Source organism: Tachypleus tridentatus, chromosome 2 (assembly GCF_004210375.1).
Source record: "Tachypleus tridentatus isolate NWPU-2018 chromosome 2, ASM421037v1, whole genome shotgun sequence".
NCBI lineage: Eukaryota > Metazoa > Arthropoda > Merostomata > Xiphosura > Limulidae > Tachypleus > Tachypleus tridentatus.
Window position 1 is genome coordinate 30,615,885 of NC_134826.1, and position 26,838 is coordinate 30,642,722.

General features: G+C 32.3%; 1 protein-coding gene across 5 annotated transcripts in view; it reads left to right on the plus strand.

The window, feature by feature from the left end:
- Nucleotides 1-14,821, plus strand: part of yip2 (yippee interacting protein 2) — a 45,290-nt gene extending 30,469 nt beyond the window's left edge. For all 5 annotated transcript variants that reach the window (XM_076482464.1, XM_076482428.1, XM_076482455.1 and 2 more), the window contains 4 exons: nt 1,781-1,883; nt 3,868-3,965; nt 4,500-4,654; nt 14,387-14,821. In XM_076482464.1, the coding sequence (XP_076338579.1) occupies nt 1,781-1,883; nt 3,868-3,965; nt 4,500-4,654; nt 14,387-14,471 (441 nt within the window). In that variant the 3' untranslated portion in view covers nt 14,472-14,821. The remainder of the gene's footprint in view (nt 1-1,780; nt 1,884-3,867; nt 3,966-4,499; nt 4,655-14,386) is intronic.
- Nucleotides 14,822-26,838: the final 12,017 nt, after the last annotated feature.

Consider the following 26,838-nt stretch of genomic DNA (forward strand, 5'->3'; position numbering starts at 1 on the left):
GTTATTATTAATATACAGTGTATACATTCTTCTGTGTCAACATCAACATATTCATCTATAATATCAGTATTGACATTGTCCATGTTTTTATCATCTTCATTTTTGGCACAAGTATTCCAGTTATAAAATTTACAGGTAGGATTTCTATATTAGCATCCCAAAAACTGGAAGGATGGGAATTCTGTCACATGGGTACCATTTATTCTTGTTGCTTTTATATCATCTGTGATTACAAGACTGTACAAACATTATGACAGTAGTTAAGGAATAACTGATAAGAAATGTGTATCCATTTAAATATTATGTTATATTCTCTGTTATTTTTTTGAAAATAATAAAATGTGATTTAATTGAAGTATATCTCTTGATTTAGTCAATTTTACCAAAGTAGACCTGTAAAGCATTAATTGTATATCCAGTTACATGGTACAGGATTAAAGAGAAAATTTTGCAGTAATGGTTAATCCTGATTGATTAGTTGGCTTACTTTTGAGTGTATAATTTGTGTAGTGTTTGATTAATTGTATACATTTAAAGATAATTAAGTTATGTTTATGTCACTTGCTTTTTCATTAATGATGTAAAGGTTTCTAATACAGAAGATGAACTGTAAAATGGAATTTGTGCTCTGCAGTTAAACTGGTGAATTAATGGTTTTAAATTGCAGTTCACTTGTATACTGATGACCATCCTAGCATTCTTTTGTTAATGATGTAACTGAGAGAGTTTGTTAGTAATAAATAACATTTTTTGTCCAACATTTTAAGCTTTATGCATTCAAGCTAATATTGAAGTGTGCACTTGGCTCGTCGAACAACAAGCAGTCAAGGAACAAAAATATTTTTTATAAACCTGAGCTATTGGTGAAATACGTGTATTAAACTTGCCCAAAAACCACAGATCAAGGATTGAAGAAGTATTTATACATATATACAGTTAGTTGAAGTACAGTGCTAAAAGAGTTTACAATAAATTATCCATTAAAACAGGAACCAGCCCTAAAATGTTTGTGTTCTTCATTACTATCTTTAGGAGTAGGAGTTGAACTTTGGTCTAGATTTGTATTCATTTAGCACCATGTAGACTGATGGTTAAATATGTGTGTTAAACTTTTCTGGCAACAAATGGTCAAGAAACAGAAATATACACACCCACACACACTTGGACTATAAAATTTATCATTATAAGTATTGTTTTTTATATAAGATAGAATTTCCAAATAGAGATAAACTTTGAATTGAAGTATTTGGTTATTTTTATGTTAGTATGAAGAACCATGCTGATCTCGTGTTTGTCTTATTTTTGGGTTGCGTGTTCATTTAGAGAACTTTTATTTATCTTCTTTCAAACATTTGAAAACTTAGAGGATTGCCTTGTATTTAGTAATTAGTGAAGTGCTATGTGAAATTGTCTCTTAAGGCTACACTGAACATTATAAGATGTAACAGAGAACATTCTATTCTCAGCATAAGTAGTTTCTTATTTTTCTGCTAACTGCTACTTTCTAAGATGTAAACTGTGTTGAAGCAGATTAACTTGTTAAAGGTACATCTTTGGAATTTTTTAATTTATAATATGTTTTCACCTGACACATGAAATTGTAATATCAGTTAAAATGAAGTTGAAGAAAGATCAGTATGAATAATACCTTACAACATTGAATTTCTTATTTTATTTTTTTAAAATTATGAGGATGAAAACTTCAAAAAATATAAAAGTATATTGTGAGGTAAAGTTACTAAAAGCTATTTTACTTCCTTTTTTGTTTTTTTTTATACAGGGAATTTCAGATGGAGCATCAAGTTTAATACTAGCCAGTGAAGATGCCATTGAAAAGCATAAATTGAAGCCTTTGGCAAGAATAGTTGGTTACAGTGTTGTTGGTGAGTGTTAGAAATTTATGATTGTATGAGACATTTACTTTCTTTGAATAGATGGAAGTGTTAATTAAATACATTGCAGTACTTTTAGCACATTTTAAATCAAATCAGTTAGTAGTATTACAACAAATTTGTAGACTTTCTTCTTACAGGCTTAGTTGACCTGTATAGTTTCTGTACTATAACTTCTGATATGTTTTTGGTATCTTTACAAAACTTTGCAGGCTTTCAGTAATTATTAAAATCCATTGATGGATAAAAATTAGGAATTTTTAATAAAGTATTTTCTTAAAAATATCCTCAAGCAATTTTTATGTTAAGATTAAAAATACTTTTCTTCATCTGAAAAATTTAAAATCCCATTTGTGTAATCTCTAAAACATAAATAAATATGATAATTTTTTCAGTAAAACTATATTTTGCCTGTCATTTTCTCTACACTTACTCTATACAAGGTTTGTCAGTTTGACTAACCTTGTAAGCACTAAAAAAATCTTAAATTATTTTCTCTTTTTTTCTTTTCTAGAAAGACTTCATGTTGTAATATTACAGACAACATTTTGTAGATTAACAGAAAATCTTTTTTAGGTTGTTGTGTACACTGTTTTTTTGCTTGAATAGTAAAAAGACTATTAATCTGTTAAGATAATCTTACCATAGAGACCTTGAGATTGTGTACTTTACTTCATGAAGGTAAAAGCTAACTGACATACTTTTTGTAATTGTTTGTTTAGAAATATCAGATTTCACAGGCCCACAAATTTAAACTTCAGAATAGTTTTGGTTTTAATAATGGATTTTTCATAATTCAGCTATGCAGATTTTGAAAATAATATTCATTTTTCTCTATCACATAAGGACTTTTTACAAACTGAGAAAAAAAAACTCAGATCAAATTACAACTCAGTATTTAAATATTATTATTCTGCATGACCATTGCTTCTTTATCCAGTGCTGATTTTTGACTCTTCTGTCTCATTTGCATAAAAATCATGGAAACTTTATATAACCAGATTGTTGATCCAACAACATGTGAAGGACTCGTAAGTCTTCAAAAAGTAGCCACCAGTGTTCTTTATATTTGGCCTTACTAAGAAGTATGAGATTTTCATGTTTTCTTCATGTAAACAGAAAGAACAACAGGAATAGATGCATATATATTACCATCGTGAAGGAGAACACCTTTTCAACTTCTTTTGGAGGAGTCAGTGTACAGTTGCTACTCACTTGGTTTATAGATTGCAGTTTCTAGGATTGGTATTAACATGTTGGCTCCCACAGGACCTACGGTGGGTCATGATAGTCTTCCCGTAAGATCCATCGGTAAGTCATACTCTGTTTTCATTTTAAAGGGCCACTTTTTGGAAACAACAGCTACATATATACTCTCCCCAAAAAAAAGTATGACTAGTGGGATCTTGGACAATATTGGCAAAATAGGCTTGGGAACCAATGTGTTAATTCAGCAATATTGTTGCAATAAACCAGTGAATCTTCCAGAGAAAATATAGTATAAATTCTTTCTTATGATTTTTGTACCAATAAAATGATGTTCTTAGAAAAAGTAAGATCTTAGTCCGAAGTCTGGACCCCAATATCTAAAAAATCCATTGGAAGGCTCAAATATTTCACCAAATCTGGAAATGACACGTCATACAACCTTTTAATCATTTATATACTAGTGGTGGATTCTAAAATGATATATTAGCCTATCACATTTCAATTGCAGTAGTTGATGTTTTAATCCCAAGAAAATGCAATCCAATTTCAGTGAAAATGATTCACTTATATAATAGTATATGTGATGTTTTTGTAAAAAACTATGTGATGGAGAAAAAATGGATATTTTTGAATTTAGCATACAGAAATTACTGTGGAACATGTAAAAATGTCAAGACAATGAAACCATTGCAGGCCTTTGTTATGATTTTCAAATGCTGTTCAAGTATAGTTTTGTGTTGAATTTTCAACTGTACTTCTGTTATAGGATGTGATCCCACTATTATGGGGATTGGCCCAGTTCCTGCAATACAAAAACTATGTGACCAAACAGATGTGAAGATGGAAGATGTGGATCTTTTTGAGGTGAAAACTTCTACTACAGCATCATAATTTGAAAGTTGCTGAAAATACAAAGCAGCATCGTACGTTTTTGAGCAGTAAAATACATACATTTTTTTTTTATTTAAAGAAATACGTTTTTGTAGGTGGGTTTCTTAGGAGTGCTGGAATTTTGATAAGTCTGTAAGTAATATTAATATTCCCTCAGTTACATATACTTTTCACACTCTTGTGCACCTACATTGTTCAATGTTTCACATTGAAATAGATTAGTAGGGTCTAATGCATAATTAGTGTGATAACAGTTCTGCAATAATAGTTGTCTTGGATTTAGATGTTTTAAAATCTTGAAGTGATCAATCAGGAAAACAAATTGTAGCTAAGTTTTTAAGGCTAATAGTAATTAAAAATTTAAAGTGTGTTTTATTATCTGTTCACAAATGAAAGATAATGCATGTTTTACAAACCAAGTGCAGCAGACTTTCTCAGTAAACAGTATTTTTAAGAGCTCATATTACTTTATTGATGTTTCTACTGCTATTCAATAAATATTTATAGGTGAATGAGGCATTTGCCCCTCAGGCTTTAGCAGTGGAAAAAGAACTTGGTTTAGACCCATCCAAAACAAATGTCAATGGAGGAGCAATTGCATTGGGTCATCCTGTTGGAGCATCAGGAGCAAGAATAACCACAAATCTTGTTCATGAGCTGAGGTAGGACATTGAATCTGTGGGTGCATAATATACAGAAATCCTTCATTCCACTTTCTTACATTAACTATCTTTAATATAGCAAGTAAAAAAAGTTTTCATAGGTCTGCTGATGAGAACTCGGTAAATTGGCATAAATCATAGGTTAACATAGCATTACACATTAATCGTTATGATGTCATTTGGTAAAGAACATTATCTGCTGTTTTGTGAGACAGTTGTAATCAACATTATTTTGAATATAAGGTTATTTTGCAACTGAACGATGGAAGAATATATTTTGTATTTCTGCAATCTTAGTTGCAATTAATGAGTGTGAATTGTGAGATCAGTTTTGGAATTTTCTAGGATTAATTTTACTTTCAGAAGGTAAAGCTCTGCTATTCTGTTGTAGTCTTTATTCTTTCTTGTACATATCATCTGTGTTGTTGTGAGAAATTATATCATAAGTTCAGTTTTCCTTTCAAATGTATTTTAGCTTTATTTGAATTTTTTTTATGAATTTCATTTTAACTGTAATTATACCATTTCAAGCTGCTGGACATATAAAATAGTAAAAAGAAGTATATTGAGCATTACTTGTGTTTGTTAAGCCACTTGGAACTTTTAGTCTTCTGTTTGTGAAATACTTGAGTCTCTTATTATTTATGAGTTGTTTTATATATTTGTTAAATATTCCATCCTTAGTGTGAAACACCAAGAAATTTTGATGCCTATTACTAAGATATGGTCTGGTATAAAATGGAATGCTAAGTGACAGGTTTACTTTCACATTGCTTTTCAACAGTTGTACTCAGAACAAGATTTGTAAGAATACTGTAAAACCGTAATTTAATTTATAGGTGTAGGGAGGTTTCCTAGGAAAATGGGAATATTGTGAAGAGTTCTGAAGCAGTGCTGGAAAACTAATATGTTTTCATTAAAATATTTTTACTCTGATAATTTAAAATATTGACAATCTCAAATATTTTTATTTCTCTTTTATTTTATATTACACTCTTTCAACTTTTTCACTCACCTGAACAGCGAGATACCTATCACAAGACAAGTCAGTAAATTGCTGAGCTCTGAATGTGTAATAAGCTAATTAGTAGAAGGAAAGTTCATCCAGCTTTATTAAAGTGCAATACTTCAGTAGCAGATTTTAAATTTTAGCCATTTCACTTTCTTAAAAAAATCATTGAAATAATAAATAATAATAATAATACATAAAATTAATTTGCAAAAGGAAAAAAAGGATTTCTTAAGTAAGATAAGAAAACCAACACTGATTATTTAGTTTCTGTGGTGCATGATGGTGTATGAAAAAACATTTTTAAAACATTGATAACTGAACTTAACATTATATTTGTAGAGTGTTTCTGAAGAAGCTGAAAAGTGAAATATTGTGTGTCCAGTTAAAAATCAATAACAAATATGGTGTTGTAAGGTCGTTTATTGTTGTTATTAAAACTGATATTGAATGACATAAATTTGAGGCTGAAAACTTGTATGCAACATGTTTCTGTTTTAAATGTTAAATCAATGAACATGAAATATTTTTAATATTTATAAAATGTTAGACTGCTTATTACATTTACACTGCACTTTTGTCCTTAACCACGTGGGTATGGTTATTTTTATGGTTTTTGAAAACTTTTATTGTTATTATTACCTGTCATTTTTTGAATTCTGTAACATAAGTTTCATTATATTGGTTTATACTCAGTTAAGTTTAGGTTAGCCATTAGTCTTATTTGTATTTTATACTATTACATTTGTTTAGGCTTACCATGACCTTTGCTATTTTGGGATTACCTGTAATTCATCTTGTATATCTATCCTTAATTTTATTATATTGTTTTTCTCCTTATTCACTTGGTTTGTGTTTAGCTCTTGAGCCAGGGCCCACACAAACTTATCCCAATATTGTACATACTTATTGTTCAGTTAAGTATTTTTTTTAGTGCTTACTGATATTGTTATGTATAGTTCAATTAGGTTTTTACTTTTTTTTTTAGGTCTATCAGTAGTTCTACTTCCACATTTAATTGCATTAAATATCTTGAGTAGGCTTAATAAATGTTCGTTATTTTTGGTTTTTCTGCAGCTTGTTTTACAGGTTTATTGATATTGGGGGAAAGGTAGAAAGAAAGTGATGCTAGTTCTTTTAGGGTTTTATTCCTGTTTGGTGTTTGGCCTAAAATAAGATATATCAGTCATCAATCTTTCTAGTCTATATTGCTAGATTCTTCAAGGTTTATAAGTGATTCATTCCTTAATCTGAGTTAGCATTTTATGGTAGGATTGTAGATGTTTAAGTTCATTATAGTTAATTTCTATCTGTATTTTGTCACAATGGATGCATCTTACTGCTATTGGGATTTTTTGTGCACAAGGGTCAGGTATTGGAGCTTAGGGTTTTTACCTTCAAATTAGTACCTTAATTCCCTAACCCTGTACACACTATTCAATGGATGACTGGTTACTGCTTGCACCATGTCACTAATTGTCAGAACATCAAATCCAGATACTACTTTCAGAGAAGCTAAGGTAGGCTTCATTCTCAGAGCTGAGACATATATTCTTGTTCCAACTCGGTATGCTCTCAATATGTTTTTGTTTTTTTTTATCTTGTATCTCAGTCTGACTTTTACTCATCTCTCCTTTTTCCACTCACACATGGTTCTTTCTTTTTTGGGAATGTAGATACGTCACTTGAATCCTTTATGCTTTATTATGAGTACACAAGATATTTTTTCAGTGGTCTTTATGTGACCAAGGGTCCATAAATGTTGATTAACTGTATTGTGTAATTTTCTTATTTAAGATTATTCATTAATTTCAGGGTGTTGTTAAATCAGGATACTACAAAGATATGTATTCCTCTGCCACTACCTTGCCCAGTGATTCATCTCTTCAGGAATGGGGTGCATATCTAAACAATCAGAAATTGCAAGGCATATGTACAGACAAGATTTCCTAAACAATGTTTTAGTACTTCTTGCTCTTCAAAAGGCAGTGCGTCATGTTCTGGGTTTATTAAAGGGAAAATCATCAGGCTTCACTGTGATAATACCAATGTGGTGTCTCTTGCATTTCCTGTAAAGGAGGCATTTGGTCCAGGGATCCTTGTATTCAAACCTTGGATCTACTTTCTTGGGATCACTCCTATCATATCACCATAATAGCTTGCCATGTTTTATGGGTGATAGCTGAGGTGACAGGTCAGTTGTTTCCCAGTATTATGTATGCTGCATTACAAGTTTCTGTTGGATTGGCTCTCATTTTGAAACACTGATTGGTGGATTGGCCACTAGTTGGAACAACCAATTTGGTCTCTATTACCTCACCTTTGGACTTTAGGAATGGGTGCATTCCATCAGGATGGGACAGGATTACAATTCTAGGCCTCTCCTCCAACTCATATGTTACTCAAGGTATTAACTATAATTTGTTCCAACTGATTATTAGGTCCTGTTGATTGCACTGAATTGGCAGCCACATCTTGGTTTCTGCTTTTATGGCACCTTCAAGAGTTCCCACCTCTTCCATTTCCTCTTTGGTCACCACTGTGGAGGCAGTGAATATTTGACAAGTTACATCTGGCTATCATGAAGCTTAAGGTTTAGGCATGAATTTTATGGAGTTCTTCACATGGCATCAAAGTTTAATGTATCTGTCTTAGTCTTTGCTTATTCCTGTGAAGAACATTTATCAGTGAAAATAGTACAGATATTGGCAATGGTTTATTGAGAGGAGTTTAAACCCACTTCAGTCATAAGTGACAACCATAATTCCTATTTTACCTGGAAATTTCATGAGGGTTTTGCCCTCTATAAGTTAGCTTTATTGATTGCCATTTGATACTTGAAACTAAAATTATTTGAGTTTCTAATACTTACTAGATTCATTAAGTCACTTTGGGTCTTCTACTCTAAACAACCATTACAGTTACCTAACTGGTATATTAAGGTTGCATTACATGTTTTTTCTCAGTACCCATTTGTGACCTTAGGCTTGTGTTCTATGTATCACCTTTATCTAAAGATGTGTTTTTCATTGCTGTTGCTGCTGACCTTTATACATACCAGTTTTAGTGGTTTGCACTGGTTATCCACAGGACAGTATCATTCTATCTATTGTCCTCAGACTGGTTCTTCTTACTTGGGGCATTGTCAACCAATGATTCATCTGATCACAATTTCTTATTTCAGTGACCAATCAGATTTTAGTTATTATTATGTCCAGTGAGAATAATGAGGATTTTATTGTCCACAATAATGCTTTAGAGGTGTTAGACAACAACTTTTAGTCATTGGGATCATTCAGTCTTCCAGGATTTACCCCTGGTTACATTGATAAGGTGAGTATGGAATTAATCCATATTGTTTATTCTGGGGTATTTTTGAAGGAGAAGAATTTGCTGTGATATATTTCTGATCAGATTCCTCACATTTTATATCCTTAACAGCCTGGTTGAATTCTCCACTGGGAGGACATTGTGCAGACTGATATGTGCACCTCTCTCAATACCTTTATCTCGCATTACATGTATGATCTAGCAGTATCTTCTGAGAGTTTTCAACTACCCCCTGTAGCTATCTTAACCCTTTCACAACAGTCGTGTATAATATACACGAGTTTGTCTACATAGTTGCATAAGTTAAGTATTTGCACTGTAAGTTTTGATACAGCAAGTGTATCGTTGCAAAATTTACTATACTTTTAGTAAAGATTACAAGTTACTTGTACACAAAAAATCAAGAGGTTTTAATGACATATATTTACTAAAGATTTGTTTGTGAAAATAATCTTTTGTTACTAGTCTTGAGTTCAAAGTAGTTTTATGTTATGATTAAGAAAACTATTCTTCATGCCAAAAAAATCTCATATTATTTGCATAATCTGTAAAACCTCCTAAATACATTTTAAATGTTTGTTTTCAGTAAGACTTAATATTCTTTTATTATCTGTACTCTAACTATGTGGGTCTGTCACTTGACCAACCTCGTAGCTATTATAAAAAAATTAGGAAATAAATAATTTTTTTTCACACTATAATTACTACGTATTATAACACAGACATATAAATTTTTAGTCCAAGTAGCTTAAGTCTTGTAACGCTATATATTTATTATTTTTATTATATCGACCTTCCATTCATGCCTAGCTAACATTACAAAACTTACTTTAATGTGGTGCATGTACACTTGTTTTATGTATCCCGTAATATAGAAACTAACCTTTAGTTTTCCCTGTCTTGGCTGTGTGTCAGTGGACTAGTATTTGGTAATATACAGTCACATATTAATTATTATACATTATTTAAATATATACATACACACATTTTAGTGAAATTAAATAATTATATCTAAATGAACTTAAATTAATAAACAAAATTGTGAGGAAGGACTGAGTTAAAAACAGTAAATCCCAACCTCTGATTAATTACTGTGCATATTTTTAAAAAAGGATTCTAGGGTACAAGCTACAACGTGGGATTATAAAAGGTATCATAGGTTTTGGAGGTGTGTGCTTAAGTAGGACCAACACTGCAGTGGGGATACACCATCTATCAGTCTTAACATTCAATTTGCTAGTCTCACATAAAAAAATTAGAAATTAGGAGATCGACATGTGGGTGCTAAAGTCCACAATGTCCCACATCTAAATCACCCTTCACTGCCTGCAGACAGTTGTGGGAAGATGACTGCTTTCCAAAGTTAAAATAAGAATAAGAAAAAGATGAAAAATAAAAAATGAAAATAAGGTACTACCATTTGGGGGTAAGTAAGATAGATAAACTCATCTCTTGAAGTTAGCATTCCTGCCCCCAGTATGGTAGAGAGACACTAATTAACATGTCATTAGTATAGTGACAGTTTACTGTGACTGTTGTGCTTTTATATGCAGCTTAAGGTGTACATCCACATAAAGTAGCACCAAGTTCTTAGATGACCTTATTTTTAACTAAAAGTAATTTTAGTAGAATTTCTTTATATATATATTTAATACATTTTTGCATTTATGACAGAATAATAATTTTATCTAAAATTTCTTTATTAATTTTATAATCTTATATTGTACTTGTACCTTAGGATCCTTTTTTTTTTAATATGTAGCATATTTTATTTCATATTAATGTGTTTTGGTGTATGGCTTGAAAATTTTATGGTTATAATATACACACACACACACACACACAGATTAATACTATTTCAAAATAAATTATTGAACTTGTTTTTGTTAGAATATAGAACAATAATAAAGGAGCAAAGCAAGCAATTATCTGTTCTTGCTATGACCTTTGTACTCGGTTGTTGCTGTACATAGGTTGCTAAGCCTATGAAAATTTCACATGTGGAGGATATCAAATTCTTTTTTTGGTTTTATATATGTATATGAAATATACAGCTATTACCATATATATACAGTTGAATAACTATACTGATACGATAGAATTTCGCTATAATTTATTAAGCTTAGTAACTAAAATGTATTTAGATTTTAAAAAATATGAAACTTCAAGTAAACTAAAGACACAACCTACTTTCATGAATTCTTGGTTTGAAAGAATGTGGTAACCTTCTCACAGATTAAAATGGCTGAGAAAACCATTAAGGAGACATTCTAAGCTGTAGATTGGTTATTCAGATGTGATATATTGTAATAAGAGTGCATAGGGGCAATTTCAAAAGGGGTAAAGAGTTGAATGGGGCCACCGTGTATAATTCAGTACATAAGCTATATTTCAGCAAAATAAAAATATATGAGGTTCTTATTGTATATTCTCGCTTGCAAATATTAGTACTTTGAGTTCCTAATTTGTAAAAAACTATAGACTTTGTATTTTGATGTCAAACATCTGATATTAAACAGTGCTGCATTCAACATACCATGTGACTATTAAAATCTATGTTTAGGTGTGTTATTTTAATATGTACTTCTAAGTCAAGAAATTAACTCAGACATAATATTAAAGTTTGAATTATAATCTACAGTTTGATTCCAAACTTATTGACGTAAATTTATAAAATAGTAGTTCAATAAAATTTTGAATGCAAGTCAACAAATGTAATGGGATGACCTTTGACCTGCCATAAAAGGGTTAGTTGCTTTTGCTAGATTATAAAGAGGAATGAGTATTTTAATTGCTATGCTTGTCTCTTCTTTACCTGTCAGGGTTCCTTACCTTGTTTTTACAGGACCCCAATGTGTGGCAAGTGTTGTCCAGGCAGGTGTGGTTTTATCAAACCAGTTACGCACCATTAACTGCTAATTCAATATATTTTATTTAGGTCACAACAGGCTCTGTAGAAATGAGTTCTTACATAAGATCACTTAGACGCTGACCATGCTATTGTACTATTCTGGACTGCCATTCATGGACTGTTGTGAGTAAAGCTTGGGGGATCCTTTTCCTCCCAATGATTGTTGGATTGAATAAATCAGGATCAGTTTTCTCTAAGAAATTTAGGAAACTTTGTTCACTTGTTGCACTCTTCCTCAGAGCTCTTCAGTATGCATTATCTTCGATATTCTACTAGTGGAGCCAAGAGGTTCTTAACTCACCCAGTTCCAGTCAAGGGGGTAATGGAATAAAGGATTTTCTTCCACATTGTTAGAGTGAATTTCTTCCACTCTTGGAGAGGAAGGCAATATTGAAGGTCTTTTTCGTGGGTTCCTGCATTTTTCTCCCAGACATTGGTAGGAGAGATGCTGGCCTATGTAGGAACTGACTTGTAGAACTAGTTCAGATTTGACATATGATTTTTCTGGTTGGTATGAACATGGCCCTTTTTTTTTTAACACTATTGGTTCAGTACATTATTAATGGAGAATGGTCCATTATCTCCCTGTTATTCCAAAGAGAGAGTGGCTTGATCCTGGGTCCTTGGCTGAGCACAGTTTGTTCCATGTCTTCCACATAATTCTGTGTGCAAGAGGAATTTGCTTGTAATGTTTGTTTTTGAGTACCAAAAAAGGCCTGGACTTTGCATCAACATTTTAAAACCACCTGAATTAGGTTGAACAAGCAGATAGAATAGCTTGTGCAATACGAGATCAATAGCTGAAAGAATTTAGCAGTTTTTACTTCTCAAGCTATGAAATGAAATTCCACTTATGAGAGAAATTTGATTGAAATCATAGGTGGTAAGTCATGGGAAATACTCATCTTTGAATTAACATGAGAACCATTTGTGTTCTTTGCAGTCACTGATTTAACTGAAATGCACCTTCTTTTTCTTCTTATGACCTTAATTCCATTCTTGTATGGTTTCAGCTGCTTGGAACTTCTTTCATGGATTAATATCCTGTGTATCATTTCTAGTTGTAACAATATTCATATATTGGCTTTGGTCAGGGATTTTACATGCAGGTGAATAATCCATGCGATAACTGTCCTCATTTATCCATACTTACAAACAGCATGCTCAGTTGGAATAAATGTGGCTGAATTTCTTAATGAAAGTAACTGTAGATATACAAATTTTATTTTCTAAGCAGTGAAACATGGAGAAATAAAGAAGCAAAAAAGCACAACAGTGAAATTTAACAAAAGGAGAAACAAAGGAGAATGAATTATAGAAAGAAAGAACACCAGGGAAGATGCAAGTGTTCATAACACAAGAAAATGTCATTTGATCTAATTGTTATTTTCATTTGAAAAAATTACAGGTTATATCATTGTTTACTTACTGTTTTATCCTTCCAAAAATGTAGAGTATGTCGAATTATACATTTTACTTTGTGTTGGTTGTATTATTCCATAGATGGTAGTATATTATGGTCAAGAGTAAAAGTGCATGTCATTGTAAATTTTTTCCTACTTATGTCTGTGCATTTTTTGTTTTATTAGTGTGTGTGTGTGTGTGTGTGTGTGTGTGTGTTGCATGCATATACACATTTATGTATTCAGGTATGATAAATATTTACTGATGGACTTTATGTTTGTGGATTCTCATCTGTTGTAAAATGCAACACTGGCTGAGGTAAGACTTGTTACACTTCTATTTTGAAATGGTCTTGGTGCCCTGAGTTGACTTAGATCTTTGTTTTCCAATGAAATTAACTGAAGGGATATCCTCATCTTTTCTGAAAACATCTTTATGATTTGATTATATGAATATTTCACTTCAGTAAAGGATGTTACAATAACCTTTCCCAAAAGTGACCAATTTATTGTGGCATTGTACTACCTAAGAAATGTCAAACATTGTCAATATGTTGTTCTGAAATTTCCATTCCACCATGACAATCAACTGTGGTAGTTGCTGATCTGCATTTTCATAATTGTTTCAAAAGAAACAAAAATGTTTGTGTGTGTATATTAAACTACACAGAACAATTACTAATTAAACATATGCTAAGATAGGCATTGTTTTAGGCTTGTAACATAGCAAAAAAACTAATAATGGGAGACTGTCAGACTTTCCCATGTCAAACTATTTAAAAATCTGAAAGTCTGAAACTCTTTTAACATTGTTGAATTGGTATTGTTTTACATCTTTCACTAAACTAATTTATTGTTTAAATTATTTGTCTTGTATGTATGGATTTTTATGTTGTAACTTTAATAAACATTAGTTTGAGAAAGTCACCTAAATCGTATTAGAACAGAAGATATTGAAATTTTACTGTTCATTTTTACAGCTATCATTTCTTAGTATGATTTAACTTTTTTGAGCCATTTTTGAAAGTTTTAGATTTGTAGCATTATTTGTATTTAATGTTTCTTTTATATTTCTCTAGGCGTCGTGGAGGTAAATATGCCATTGGATCAGCATGCATTGGTGGGGGACAAGGCATAGCAATTATGCTAGAAAATGTGAAATAAAGCTATTTCTTGGGAGATTAAGCTGACCAGTCCTTAAGTTTTGATACACTTGCTGGCAAAAACAAAACTTGAATGGTGCATAATTTGCAATTCTAATGTCATAAAAATATCACAAGCAAAAGGGATTACACATATTTCTCTATGATGATATTGCTTTTAAGATGATAAAATAGTACTAAAGGACTGTGAACTCATTTTAGAAACCAATGTGATGAATCAAAATAATATGAACACTTTACTATAAGAAGAATGTTATAATTTTTAATACTATTAAACATTTTGCTAATGCTAGAAATGAAATAACATTTGTACTGTAATATAAAGAAATCAAATAAAATATTAAGAAATTACATGTTATTATCTTTGAGATATTCAACAGTTTTAATGTTGAAACAACAAAACTTTAATTCTGTATTACATAATTAAACTCATTTTGTCTAAACTCAAGATTTAATTATAGAAATGTAAAAAATGTTGAAAAATAATAACTAAAAACTTGAATTTTCTTTAAATGCCAAATTAACTGATTTTACACATAAAAGGAAAATATTGATAAAAGTATCAACAAATTATGTATTTGTTTTTTTCTTATTTTCTGTAGTAATAAAAGTAATAAAGTATTATATATTTTTTTAAAGTGAAAGGATACCCCTAACAGTGCTATTCTGGCATAAGGATGACACTACTGGTATTGCAGATTTTATTATAATAAATGTGATAAATTACCATTTGAAGCTTCTAATTTTGTAATACATCTTAGAATATCAAACAGTAAACATGAAATAATACCACCTTAGCTGAAGCACAGGGTAAGCTAAGGTGGTATTATTTCATGTTTACTGTTTGATATTCTAAGATGTATTACAAAGTGTTTACTATTGTTTGTTCTCATCTATAACTTTGTTTGAAATTAGCATCCCACCCAACTAATTCTTTGAAACCTCTTATTACATGTAGCAGTGTACCTTCATGCCATTATTCCTGTAAGCTAGAAATAACATAAAAATCATTGGTATCATAAAATTTAGTTATATACAAAACTCGGGATAATATACAAATAACAGCTGTAATATCATGTCATGAATGATTCTAAAGTGTTGCAGAGAATTCAGATTTTTCAGAAAAAGAAAAATGTGTAAATAAGATTTTTATACTAACAAGCATGTGTTTAGAGTGCATCTGTAATCCAGAAACAAAATGTTAAATATTCAGAATAAAATTCAAATGTTAAATTTTACTAGATTAATAAGAAGCAAAATCATCCATAAACTAGTTTTATGAAAGTCAAGTGCATTTCTCACTTAAATCTTACATTAAGAGTATAATTATTTTACCTATATATGATTTCTTTGTGTCTTGTAAAAAAACAATTGCACAATAAACTACCTGCCCACTGCAGAGGAGTAAAACCCAATAATTAACGTTGTATGCTCTCAAACATATTACATGTAGACTCTGTAGACTTTTTAAACATATTTGTTGAAACTTTTATGCACCAAAGTGCTTAGGAATCAATGGATTTGTTAGTTAAGGAATGAATAAAAACGTGCTAGTTGCAAAGACACAAAATAAGAAAACATTAAAATGAAACTCAGTAGTTAGTATTGGGATCCAACCTTTGCACCTTCATTCACATTTCTTTGCACAAACTGTCTAACAGGTAAAAACCATAACATTTCTTGATATGGTACAATATGTTCACCATAGTGTTGTGAACAGTATAAACATAAGGTAGCAGTCTTAGGGTTAATAAACAAATATTACTCACTCTACAATAATAAAGAAAACAATAACAACAAAAGTTATGGAAATAAAATTTCATGAGAAGTTCAGTAAAAAAACTAAAAATTATACTGTCATTTTTAGACATGTATATATACATATGTACGTACTTTACAACTAAGGTAATTTAAATAGATTTACAAAAAGGGAATTGCAATTCAATAGAATATTTACCTTTCAAACAACTAGTAGTCTCTTTCTCATGTTAGATGATGTATCCTCCATATGTCAAGTTTGACTTGCAGTCTCCATGCATTATATGCCACATGTTGTCCTTGGTTATCTGCAAGTTCTTTTATTTGAATAATTACTCACTTTTCTGACATAACTCTGCTTCCTATCTGTAGTCTCATTACTGGTCTTGTTTCTGCCAATCTTGCAACTAGGCCTAGCAGTAAGTTTAACATGGTTACCTTAAGGTGTTTGGAGTTGATAGTGATCTCTATTTGGTGGTGATGGATGATTTTGTCTGCACTTGGTCGATTATGACAGTGTTGGATATTGTCAACACAGTTATCACTTTGGGAAATGTGTACAGTTAGGAGCCAAACAAACCTTGGAATTAGCCCAAACTGGCAACACCAAAGTTTTTATTATCCAGAAAGGCTCATCTTTTCAGTTGTCGTTAACCAATTTTTAACCTAATATTATAACTCCATATTCTTCCCACGATAAGCTAGCAGGAACTGGTTTCACTACACATGGAGGAAATATCAATAACAATATCTTGCTTTCCTATGGGTCAAACTTCATTCTAGCTCAGTTCCCTCGTTTTTTCAACTGTGTAAATTATTTAACTATTTCAAGTGGCTGACCTGGTGGTTAGGATGCTCGACTTGCAACTTGAGGGTCGCGAATTCGAATCTTCGTCACCGAAAATGCCATTTCAACAGTAGGGGTGTTATTGTCAATTATGTTTTTCATTTTCATTATATTTTTATGAAACAGCATCTTCTATATACGATGCAGCTAAGTTTTCCACAGCATCTTATTTTTTCAATAAGCTTATAACCTACAGCTGCAGAGGAAGCTCTGATATTACTCTCACCGCGTAAGGATGCAAGTGAAAAACTTGGAAACTGTGACACAAGTGGATCGCCTTTAGTATATCACACGTGAGTCTATCTTTCCTAAACTGGAAATATTTCACACGAATAATTTCAAACTCAATGATTTAATTCACATAATTTGAAATAGTATAATAAAACAAAATATGTTATATATTATATACTTTTCATACCAAGGTTTAGAAAACATTGTTACAATGTGACATTTCAAGAAGATGGATGAGAAAGTGATCTGAAACACCGGAAAGAAGCTAAGAGGCGCTTTTTCAAGGATGTCGAAAGCTACCACCATTCTGAATATATGGAAGTTTGAAGCAATTTTATCAAAAGTATCCTGTAGACACAATGCTAATTAGGAAAGGTGTGTATGTGTGTTTTGAATTAAGCGCAAAGCTACACAATGGGCTGTCTGTGCTCTGCCCACCACGAGTATTGAAACCCGGTTTTTCGTGTATAAGTCCGCAGACGTGCCACTGGGGGGATTCATTAGGAAAGGAAGTGGAGCAGGGGCATGTTATCTCATATCTTCTATTTATGTTACAAAGACCTTTGTTTATCTGAAAAAAATATTTATGCCAGTGTTAGATTGTTTGTGAAAATGTTGTTAGTAACTATTTTATGATGAAGGTGAGAAGGTCAGTTACCACACACTCACATCTAAAAAGTGCCAAACAAGATTTCTTTTATGGGAAAGGTATACAATTCTTGGACCCTTTCTTTGGTTAATAGTTTTAAATTAGAGATGCTTAAACCTGAGCCTTAAAAGTCTCTGACTTGGCTATTTAGCCCTCGTGTCGTATAAAGTGCCGCTCAACTTGATAATAGATTGTAAAATAATGATACAAGCAAGCTAATACACAATATTATTAGACTATAACATATAACTATTCATTTCTTTATTTTTATAGACTTGATTGCTTATTTATAGGAGAACCGTGCATATTATTTATATTTATTTAAGAACATTTAACAGTAGTTTACGAGCTAAATGAAAATATGTACGGTTACACAATAATTTCTTTGAAAATTGAAATGCGGTAGTTTTAGGCTATTACCCAGTGGCTCTGCGGTATGTCTGCGGACTTACAACGCTAAAAACCGGGTTTTGATACCCATGGTGAGTAGAGCACAGATAGTCAATTGTATAGCTTTGTGCTTAATTCAAAACAACAACTTATGCTATAAATTGTAATTTTAAATATTACATAAGGTTTCTTATTACAATTTACTGAACAAAATTTTTATATCACAAAATACTGTAAAGCATTTTTGAAGTGCATTTGATAAACTGCTACACCATCGATTAATATTTGAAGTTACAAAACAAGATTATACAATTTCAATACTTTAGCAATAAAAATTACACAACATTTCTTCCTGTAGTTTTTAAAATTTGGATCTTGCTAGGTAGCATGCTTTAATCAGAATTGATTAATATTTTCCGTTATAAAATTTCAACGTGCGAGAAAAATTTGTTTATAAAGTTTCTTACTCAAGAGATCAGTACATACTAACAGACATTTTAGGAAGTTTTGTACCAAGTCATTTATATTTTAAGATCTTCTATCTCATGATTACTTCCTCACATTATTGTCTGTCAAAATTCAGCATGAACCAAGCAGCGAATCACACAATTACAGCAGAAAACTATTTCAGAAACTTATAAAACTCATTGAGAAACGCACAAAACATTGTCAACATGCCAAGTAGTTCGTGTATAACATAAAAAAATACAAAAATACCTCAATCTCTCGCATTAAAAGCACCGATAACTGTAGGATCACAATCAGAACTTTAAGGAAATAATGTAATTTTGTATCAATCATCCAGCCACTACTGGACAAGTGTGAACAGGTATATAATTTGGCAGGTGAACTGGGTTTCCAGTTTTAGATTATTCTCAAGTAGTTATTTTTCAGTTGTTTCGGTTGGTTCTATACCACTTACTCTTTCATGCTAATAAAACCAGAAAATGTCATAAACGGAACAAATATTCGTGAGATATCAGCATGTGATAAAATAAATAAATTTGAAAACTCACTCCTATTACAAATGTACATATGATGATGCAGATCAGTGAATAACATAAACCTTGGATTTTAAGACAAAATATTTACTATAAAAAATATTACATGGTTACTTTTATCTGAAGTCGAAAATCAGTGGCTAAATATACGGTCTTGAGAAAAAAAAGACACAATAGTTTTAATTACATTTATCTACTGAAAAACCTTACAGTTTTGATTTCAGTGTCAAAGTACAAAATAAAGGGAGATTAAAAGATCTAATTCACACAAAGATACTTAGAATATATCAACCATCGGCATGCAGAACCATTTGCAAACGTATACCAAACACCAGTCAGAGTTTCGTGGTTGATGCTAACTATAACAGTTGTAACAGAGTCAAAACCTTGCAAGGCTAGAAGGTTCTTTGACAACAAAATCAATAATCTAAGTGAGGTATCTCAGTACCGAAAATTCAACTAGAACGTCTTTTTCTGAAGAGACTATATTTCCATAAGGTATAAAAATGTGAACAAATTTCAATGAAGTATCTTTTTCATAAATACGAGAACATTTAAAATATTTCACACAATTACTTAAACAGATACAGGAAACCCTGTAAATGCGTCAAACAAAATACATAACCTTCAAGACGAATTTACTAACAAATCGCCTCCACATTTGCATTGTATGACAAGAAAAACATCTAACTCAACATATACAGAACATAACAGTCTCTATGTTGGCAAAGATAAATGTAATGTGCAGAAATTTCCAAAGAGGAACAAATCATATCAGTTGGACAAGAAGGTTAATTAGTAGTTGTAATAACATTAGAATTACCTACCAGTTCTGAATGACAGATCAAAACTAAAAATCTGTTTTACGAATAAAGGAAGGCATATATCTGCTGTTTTACTAGGCTTTCATGACTGACTCGCTATATTCTTGATAACAAAAAAAAAAGTGTGGAAAGTAATCAACATTATTAAATATCTGTGAGTTAGTATATGTCCATATATATATATATATACACACACACCTACATAGCTATATCTAAATTTATTTCGGATGGAAACGTGTATTGTTACTAAAAAAAATAAACCATGATAGTAGTACGTATACATTTCGACCTCCTGCTGCAAGTTAAGGATAAAGTGGATACCCTTTAAAAATATGTTAGGCAACAATTGCAGAACTACTAAAATATTGTTAAAATAAGGAAAAGCTGTGTCATCCTTTACAATAGCTTGATGTATAACAGTATGATACTCAACCAAAATTCATAACTAATGATCACAAAATTATATTTATTACTATCCAGTAATGTAATTTTCTCTGATGTTATGCCTTCCTTTCATGGCGGCCTAACAACACCTTCTTAGTAGTGTATCTTCTGGTGAAAATACATGGAACTATGGCGTTATCGTCTCTGATACCATCATCATTTCCCCTTTAATACCGGAGGTCAATATGCGTGTGACGCCTTCTATTAGTGTTGTGTACAATGGGCCCGGTAACTACTCGCTGCTGACATTCGGACATAACTGCAAATACCATTCAAGAATTGTCTGTTAACAGATACTACTAGCAATGCAGATATAATTATTTATTTATGTAACGTTTAGATAATTTCTAAAGTGGTACAAACACCATTTACGTGCCTTAATACTATAGCTTTCATATAGTAATTGTGAGAAAAGAGCTTTTCTATAGATCAATAAATCAGTTTGCTGTAATTAGATATCGAAATTACCCATCAAGTTAGACTTGAAATACTGTTTGTAACTTGCATTATACTTTTCTTATGTTGCTTTATTTCTTGACTCTTGGGATTACTATTCTTTCCCGTTATTTTTGCTGCTTGAAATCATTAAATAGCTAGTTCACGTGATAAAATAATTCTTTTTGTTCAATTTTAAAGTTATTCTACATTTTATGTTGAAAAGAAAATCTCTCAAAATTGTATAAGCTCTCAGAGAGTTTCAATTACTACAGGTCACTATTGAAGCGAAAATGAGTGCAAAGAACTGTGTGATTTAGACTAGTGAAATGCTGACATCTACAGCTTTTTTGTTTGTTTTTTTGGAATTTCGCACAAAGCTACTCGAGGGCTATCTGTGCTAGCCGTCCCTAATTTAGCAGTGTAAGACTAGAGGGAAGGCAGCTAGTCATCACCACCCACCGTCAACTCTTGGGCTACTCTTTTACCAACGAATAGTGGGATTGACCGTAACATTATAACGCCCCCACGGCTGGGAGGGCGAGCATATTTGGCGCGAACCCGCGACCCTCAGATTACGAAGCGCACGCCTTAACGCGCTAGGCCATGCCGGGCCCGCATCTACAACTGAATATAACTATTACGCATGAGAAAACTGAGGTCATCCGGTTAGGGCATTCTTGTCACTGAGCAACAATATAATCTAGTTACCATTTCTACAGTTATGGATGTGGGAATGTAAATTTAAACCGTTATTAGAGTAGGAAAATATTACAAATCAATCACATTGCTTGCTTATATGATATATTAGTAATGAACTATTTTTATTTTATTTTATTTTATGGTACATTACATGGTTAAAAAACAAAGAATAGTGTAATTGCAATGATATGACTTTTGTTTTTGAAAACGTATGAGTTTGGTTACAAATGTTGAAAAAAAGAGTTTCTAGTGTGGAACTATGTCCCTAAAAATTTGTGGAATGACTTCGTATGCGTAACAGTATATTAGCAAACAGTAAAAAAAGCAACAATTTACAAAAAACAACATTTACATTGTGAATATGAAATTAACGAGTCAGTTTTGTAGTTAACTCATTATTTTAAATAAATGCATTCAAATTCAGGAATTTTTCTTTCGTGTGTCTCTGTTGGCTGTTAACAAAGGTAGATCAAGGTATCTTAAGACGACTAGTATGGGTATTAAAACTTTTATTAAAATAAAATAGAGAACAACGGTTCGACCTTCTAGATCATCTTCAGGTTAACGAAAAGAGGTTGCAAATGACAATTGCCTGGCTCATGCCTTTGGCACGAGAGTGTTAACGGGCACGGGATTGTAGGGGGTTTATAATATTATGTTATTAATGAATATAGGTATAAAGGTGTTCATTCATACTGGTTTCATTTTGGTTTGAGTTCTTATATAAGTAGGGCTTCTTTGATTTTGCGTTTCTATATATCTGTTTCCCTATCTAGTATCTGGGTGTTTTCTATGACTATGTTTTGTGTATTCGATTTGCAATGCTCAGAAACGCTCACTCCTATCTATCCATTTATTAAAGTCAGACAACATGGTGATATGGCATGGTTATGACCTTTACAAATTTTTCACAACCACTACAACTGTGCATATATCTATTTGCAGTGTACATGCTTTCTTCTACCACCATTTACCATGCTTAATCCTAGGTGATTCATCACTTCAAGGATTTTGTATGTACGGACCAGATTCTTTACAGTAGGTGTCTGTAACTTGTTGGCAATAAATTTCAATAATAAACAAACAACACACAATCCACTTGTTTCAAAATAGTTTATTAAAATTATTCAAAGTTATATACAAATCTTCTTCACGCTTTTGTGATCACAGTTGTATTCAGAACTTTAAATAAATGACTCTATTTTTTTTTTTCATGGAAGTCCATACAAGTTGATTCAGTTACTTTAGAGTACAAATGACAAAATGAGTTGTTCTTCTTACCCTGTTATCACAATATTATTTATGATAATTTAATTTTAGAAGTTGCCACCATACGTTCTTTATCATTATACTAACAATCATGCAGCCTAGAGATATCTATGTAACTAAATAACTAATTCAAACTACATTTTGAATGTGTATTTTAGCCCAACCGAAGCCTAGAACGTTACACACAATATGAGAAAATATAATGTAACAGTACTCCATTTAAAACAATAAGAAAAACTTAAAAGACTCTATTAACACAGTGTAATAATACACCAATTGTAATTCACAACAACTGAACTAAGCAATATGTGATTCAACAACAGTTATGTAAACAAATCTGTGATACGCTATTGCCTTTACAAATAACTAAATTTATCGCACACACTACAGCTAAACTGTTTAAGTAAAAGTACTCACATTAAATTTAAATTTACGTGCACATCTACTGCACCCTGTTCAGATCTCCTTCCATTATTTCTTTTTGTTTGTCTTCCAACCTAAACAAAATATTTTCCTTGTATGATATTTGGTGCTATATTTATTTCAAACTGAACATCCTGTTTTCTTATGGCTAAGATTTCCTGTTTGAGAAATGGGATAGCTGAATAAAACAGATTGCTTAATACATTTCTTAATCTATGACCCATTGTCACTGCTTTCAAGTATAACGAGACAAACTGTGTCACACCTGGTAATCATAATATAAACTGCTAAAAAAATTAAAGGAACAAGTATGTTTTCTTGTATAATTTACCTCAGTTTTCCAAATGTGATAATATTCTTATTTTTTCGGTAATTTGTCTCATTTCAGTTCCATCTGTATCCATTTTTTAATGTGTGATCAACGATAAAATATGAAGAAATAAAATTTTTAGAAATGACCAATATCACCAAAACTGATATTCCATATGAAACAATACTTTAAACCGTTTACATGCGTTTATTCAAAAAATGTTTGAAACATTCAATATCTAGTGTGACCTCCATGCGCTGTGACACACTTCTGACACCGATTTGGCACACTTCGAATCAGTCTATCGATGTTATCTCTGGGTATGACAACCCACTCGTCTACCAGAGCTTGTCGATGTTCCTGTACATTTTGAGGAGGGTTCTGGCGTTCACTGACACGCCTCGAAAACATATCTCAACAACGTTCAGTCAGAGTTAAATCTGGAAATCTGATGAGCTACTCAAAAGTCTCTATTCGTTCCTCGTCAAGGAAATCCATACACAGTCTGGCGACGTGGGCTCGCGCGTTAACCTATATGAGAATGAACCCTTTGCCGACAGCACCGACAAAAGGCCTCACACTGGGTTTCAGAATTTTGTCCCTATATTGTCGTGCGTTCAGAGCACTCCGGTTGTGTATGAACAAGTCCGTGCGGCCACCCAAACATATGCCTACCCAGACCATTACAGAACCTCCTCCATAAGCGTCGACTTGCACAATGCTACAGACGCAAAATCGCTCTCCTTGGCGTCTCCACACTCTCGCGCGTCCATCATCGCATGACACAGTGAATCTGCTCTCGTCTGTCTACAACACGCTGGTCCATTAATGAAGATCCCAGTCCAAGTGCTGACGAGCAAACTCCAACCTGGCTGCACGGTGTTGCACTGTCAGAATGACGCCTCTTGCAGGCTGTCTGACTCTAAGGCGTCATTCGTGCAGACGATTGCGAACTGTTTGGGTCAACACACGGGTTCCAGTAGAAGGCTGAAGGTCATTTCGCAGTGACCGAGCCGTAGCTAATCTGTCCCGCAGAGCGGTAGTCACGATGTAGCGGTCCTCTCTGGCTGTTGTACGGCAATGACGGTCTTGACCAGGTCTTTTGCCATAAGAGTTCGTTTCCTGGAGGCGTCGCCAAAGTCGATTGATGAGGCTTGGCGACACACCGACGGTCTGGCCATTCTCTAGCCCCTGAACCGCCCTCGCCGCCTCGTTCTATGTCAGATGGCGCATGACTGCTTGGGTACACAAGATGAAGGCACATAGTGACAAAACGAGCCGCAAAAGATCCATGTTGGTGTTTGTTTTGAGAATTAATGAGGAATGTATAGTTTCACGTAACAGCCTTATATAGGATACCTTGAGTTTATTCTCCTTGAGTGAGGTGAGTTTCGTTTGAGTTGCTTCAAACTTCACTCGCAAGTTTAAAAAATATACTTGCAGACGAACGGATATGTTTTTCATCAAAAATTTAGTTATGACAAAAATATACTGAAATATGTACTTGTTCCTTTAATATTTTTTTAGCAGTATGTATATACCATACACAATTGAATGAAGCTAATTGGGCACTCTCATGTTGTCACAGTTACTTCTTACTATGATATTGAAATGTTATGATGATTCACCGATATTTAAATTTGATATATCGGACCATGTCATACTTTATAATAATCTCAATGTTTTGAAAACTTTGTTAGAAAATAATCTGTGATGTGGATTGTAAATGGTTCAGTAGTGACATAATGATATTGATCTTTAACTATATTTGTTCATTTATTTGTTGGCGAATTGCGCACACAACTATTCGAAAATTGCTTAAATAGACTAGAGGAACGACAACTGGTCTTTATTTAACCTATGAAAATCTAATGCTTTTGCAGATTTATAAAGATACTGTAACTGTCACAGAAATATACCCAAAATTTGAGGATGAGTAGAATTATGATAAAAATTTTGCAGATTTATAAAGTGCAGTATTGATCCAAATCAGGCATTATTAACTTTATAATGTTTCTGAATAGATGACACCGCCTAATTTTATCCGATTTACTATCAACTGGCTCGGCATGGCCAAGTGGTTAAGGCACTTGACTCGTAATCTGATGGACATGGGTTCGAATCCCCGTCACATCAAACATGTTTTCTTTTTCAGCAGTGGGGGTGTTATAATGAGACGGTCAATCCCACTGTTCGTTCGTAAAGAGTAGCCCAAGAGTTCGTGGCGGGTGGTGATGATTAGTTGCTTTCCCTCTAGTCTTATACTTCGAAATATCCCTCGTGTAGCTTTGCGCGAAATTCAGAAACAAACAAACAATACTATAAACTCTGACTATAACAATAGTATTAATTTGCCTACATTCAATTCTTACTTCTTTTAAAATAGTACGAAGTTTGAAAGATTGAAAACAACCCGTGAGAACATGTAAATAAGACAACGTTGCTTTATTAAAATTGAGCCCATTTAAATAAACACTGTTGGTGTTGAGTCTTTTTCCTTTAGTTGGTGTTTAATAGCTGTACTTTAGCATTCTATGCGTACTATAACACCATCTGTTGGTGATTCTCACATATTCTTGCGGAATTCTTCATATTTTATAACTATTCTTGAAGTTATAACTATCTTCATCCAGAAAGATTAAAATCTTTTAATTTGCGTGATATATTATTTACTACATCGATTATATTACTCTCTGGGACAAATATTTTACTTATCATTAGTTGTTTTCAATTAGATGTTAGAGTAGTTCTGGAGCTGATTTTTAAAAAAATATATATCTGAACAACACTGTTGGTGATACTTAATACTCATGATCTTATGATTTCCATTTTAGCTTTAACGAATTTCATGTCCTACGAATGAAAATTCTGATGAAGTTATTCCAACTAATTTAACACATTCACTTTATTATTTATAAATAACGTGCCATTTTGTATCACAGAATTACCTCCTGACATATTAAACATAATTTTTTGTGCACCAGTTTTAGGTTGATAAAGTCAGTTTACTAGTTTTTCAAGAACAAAAATCTTTAATTTTTTGTTACGTATTTAAACTTCCTTTAACCTTTCCAGTAGCCTGTCA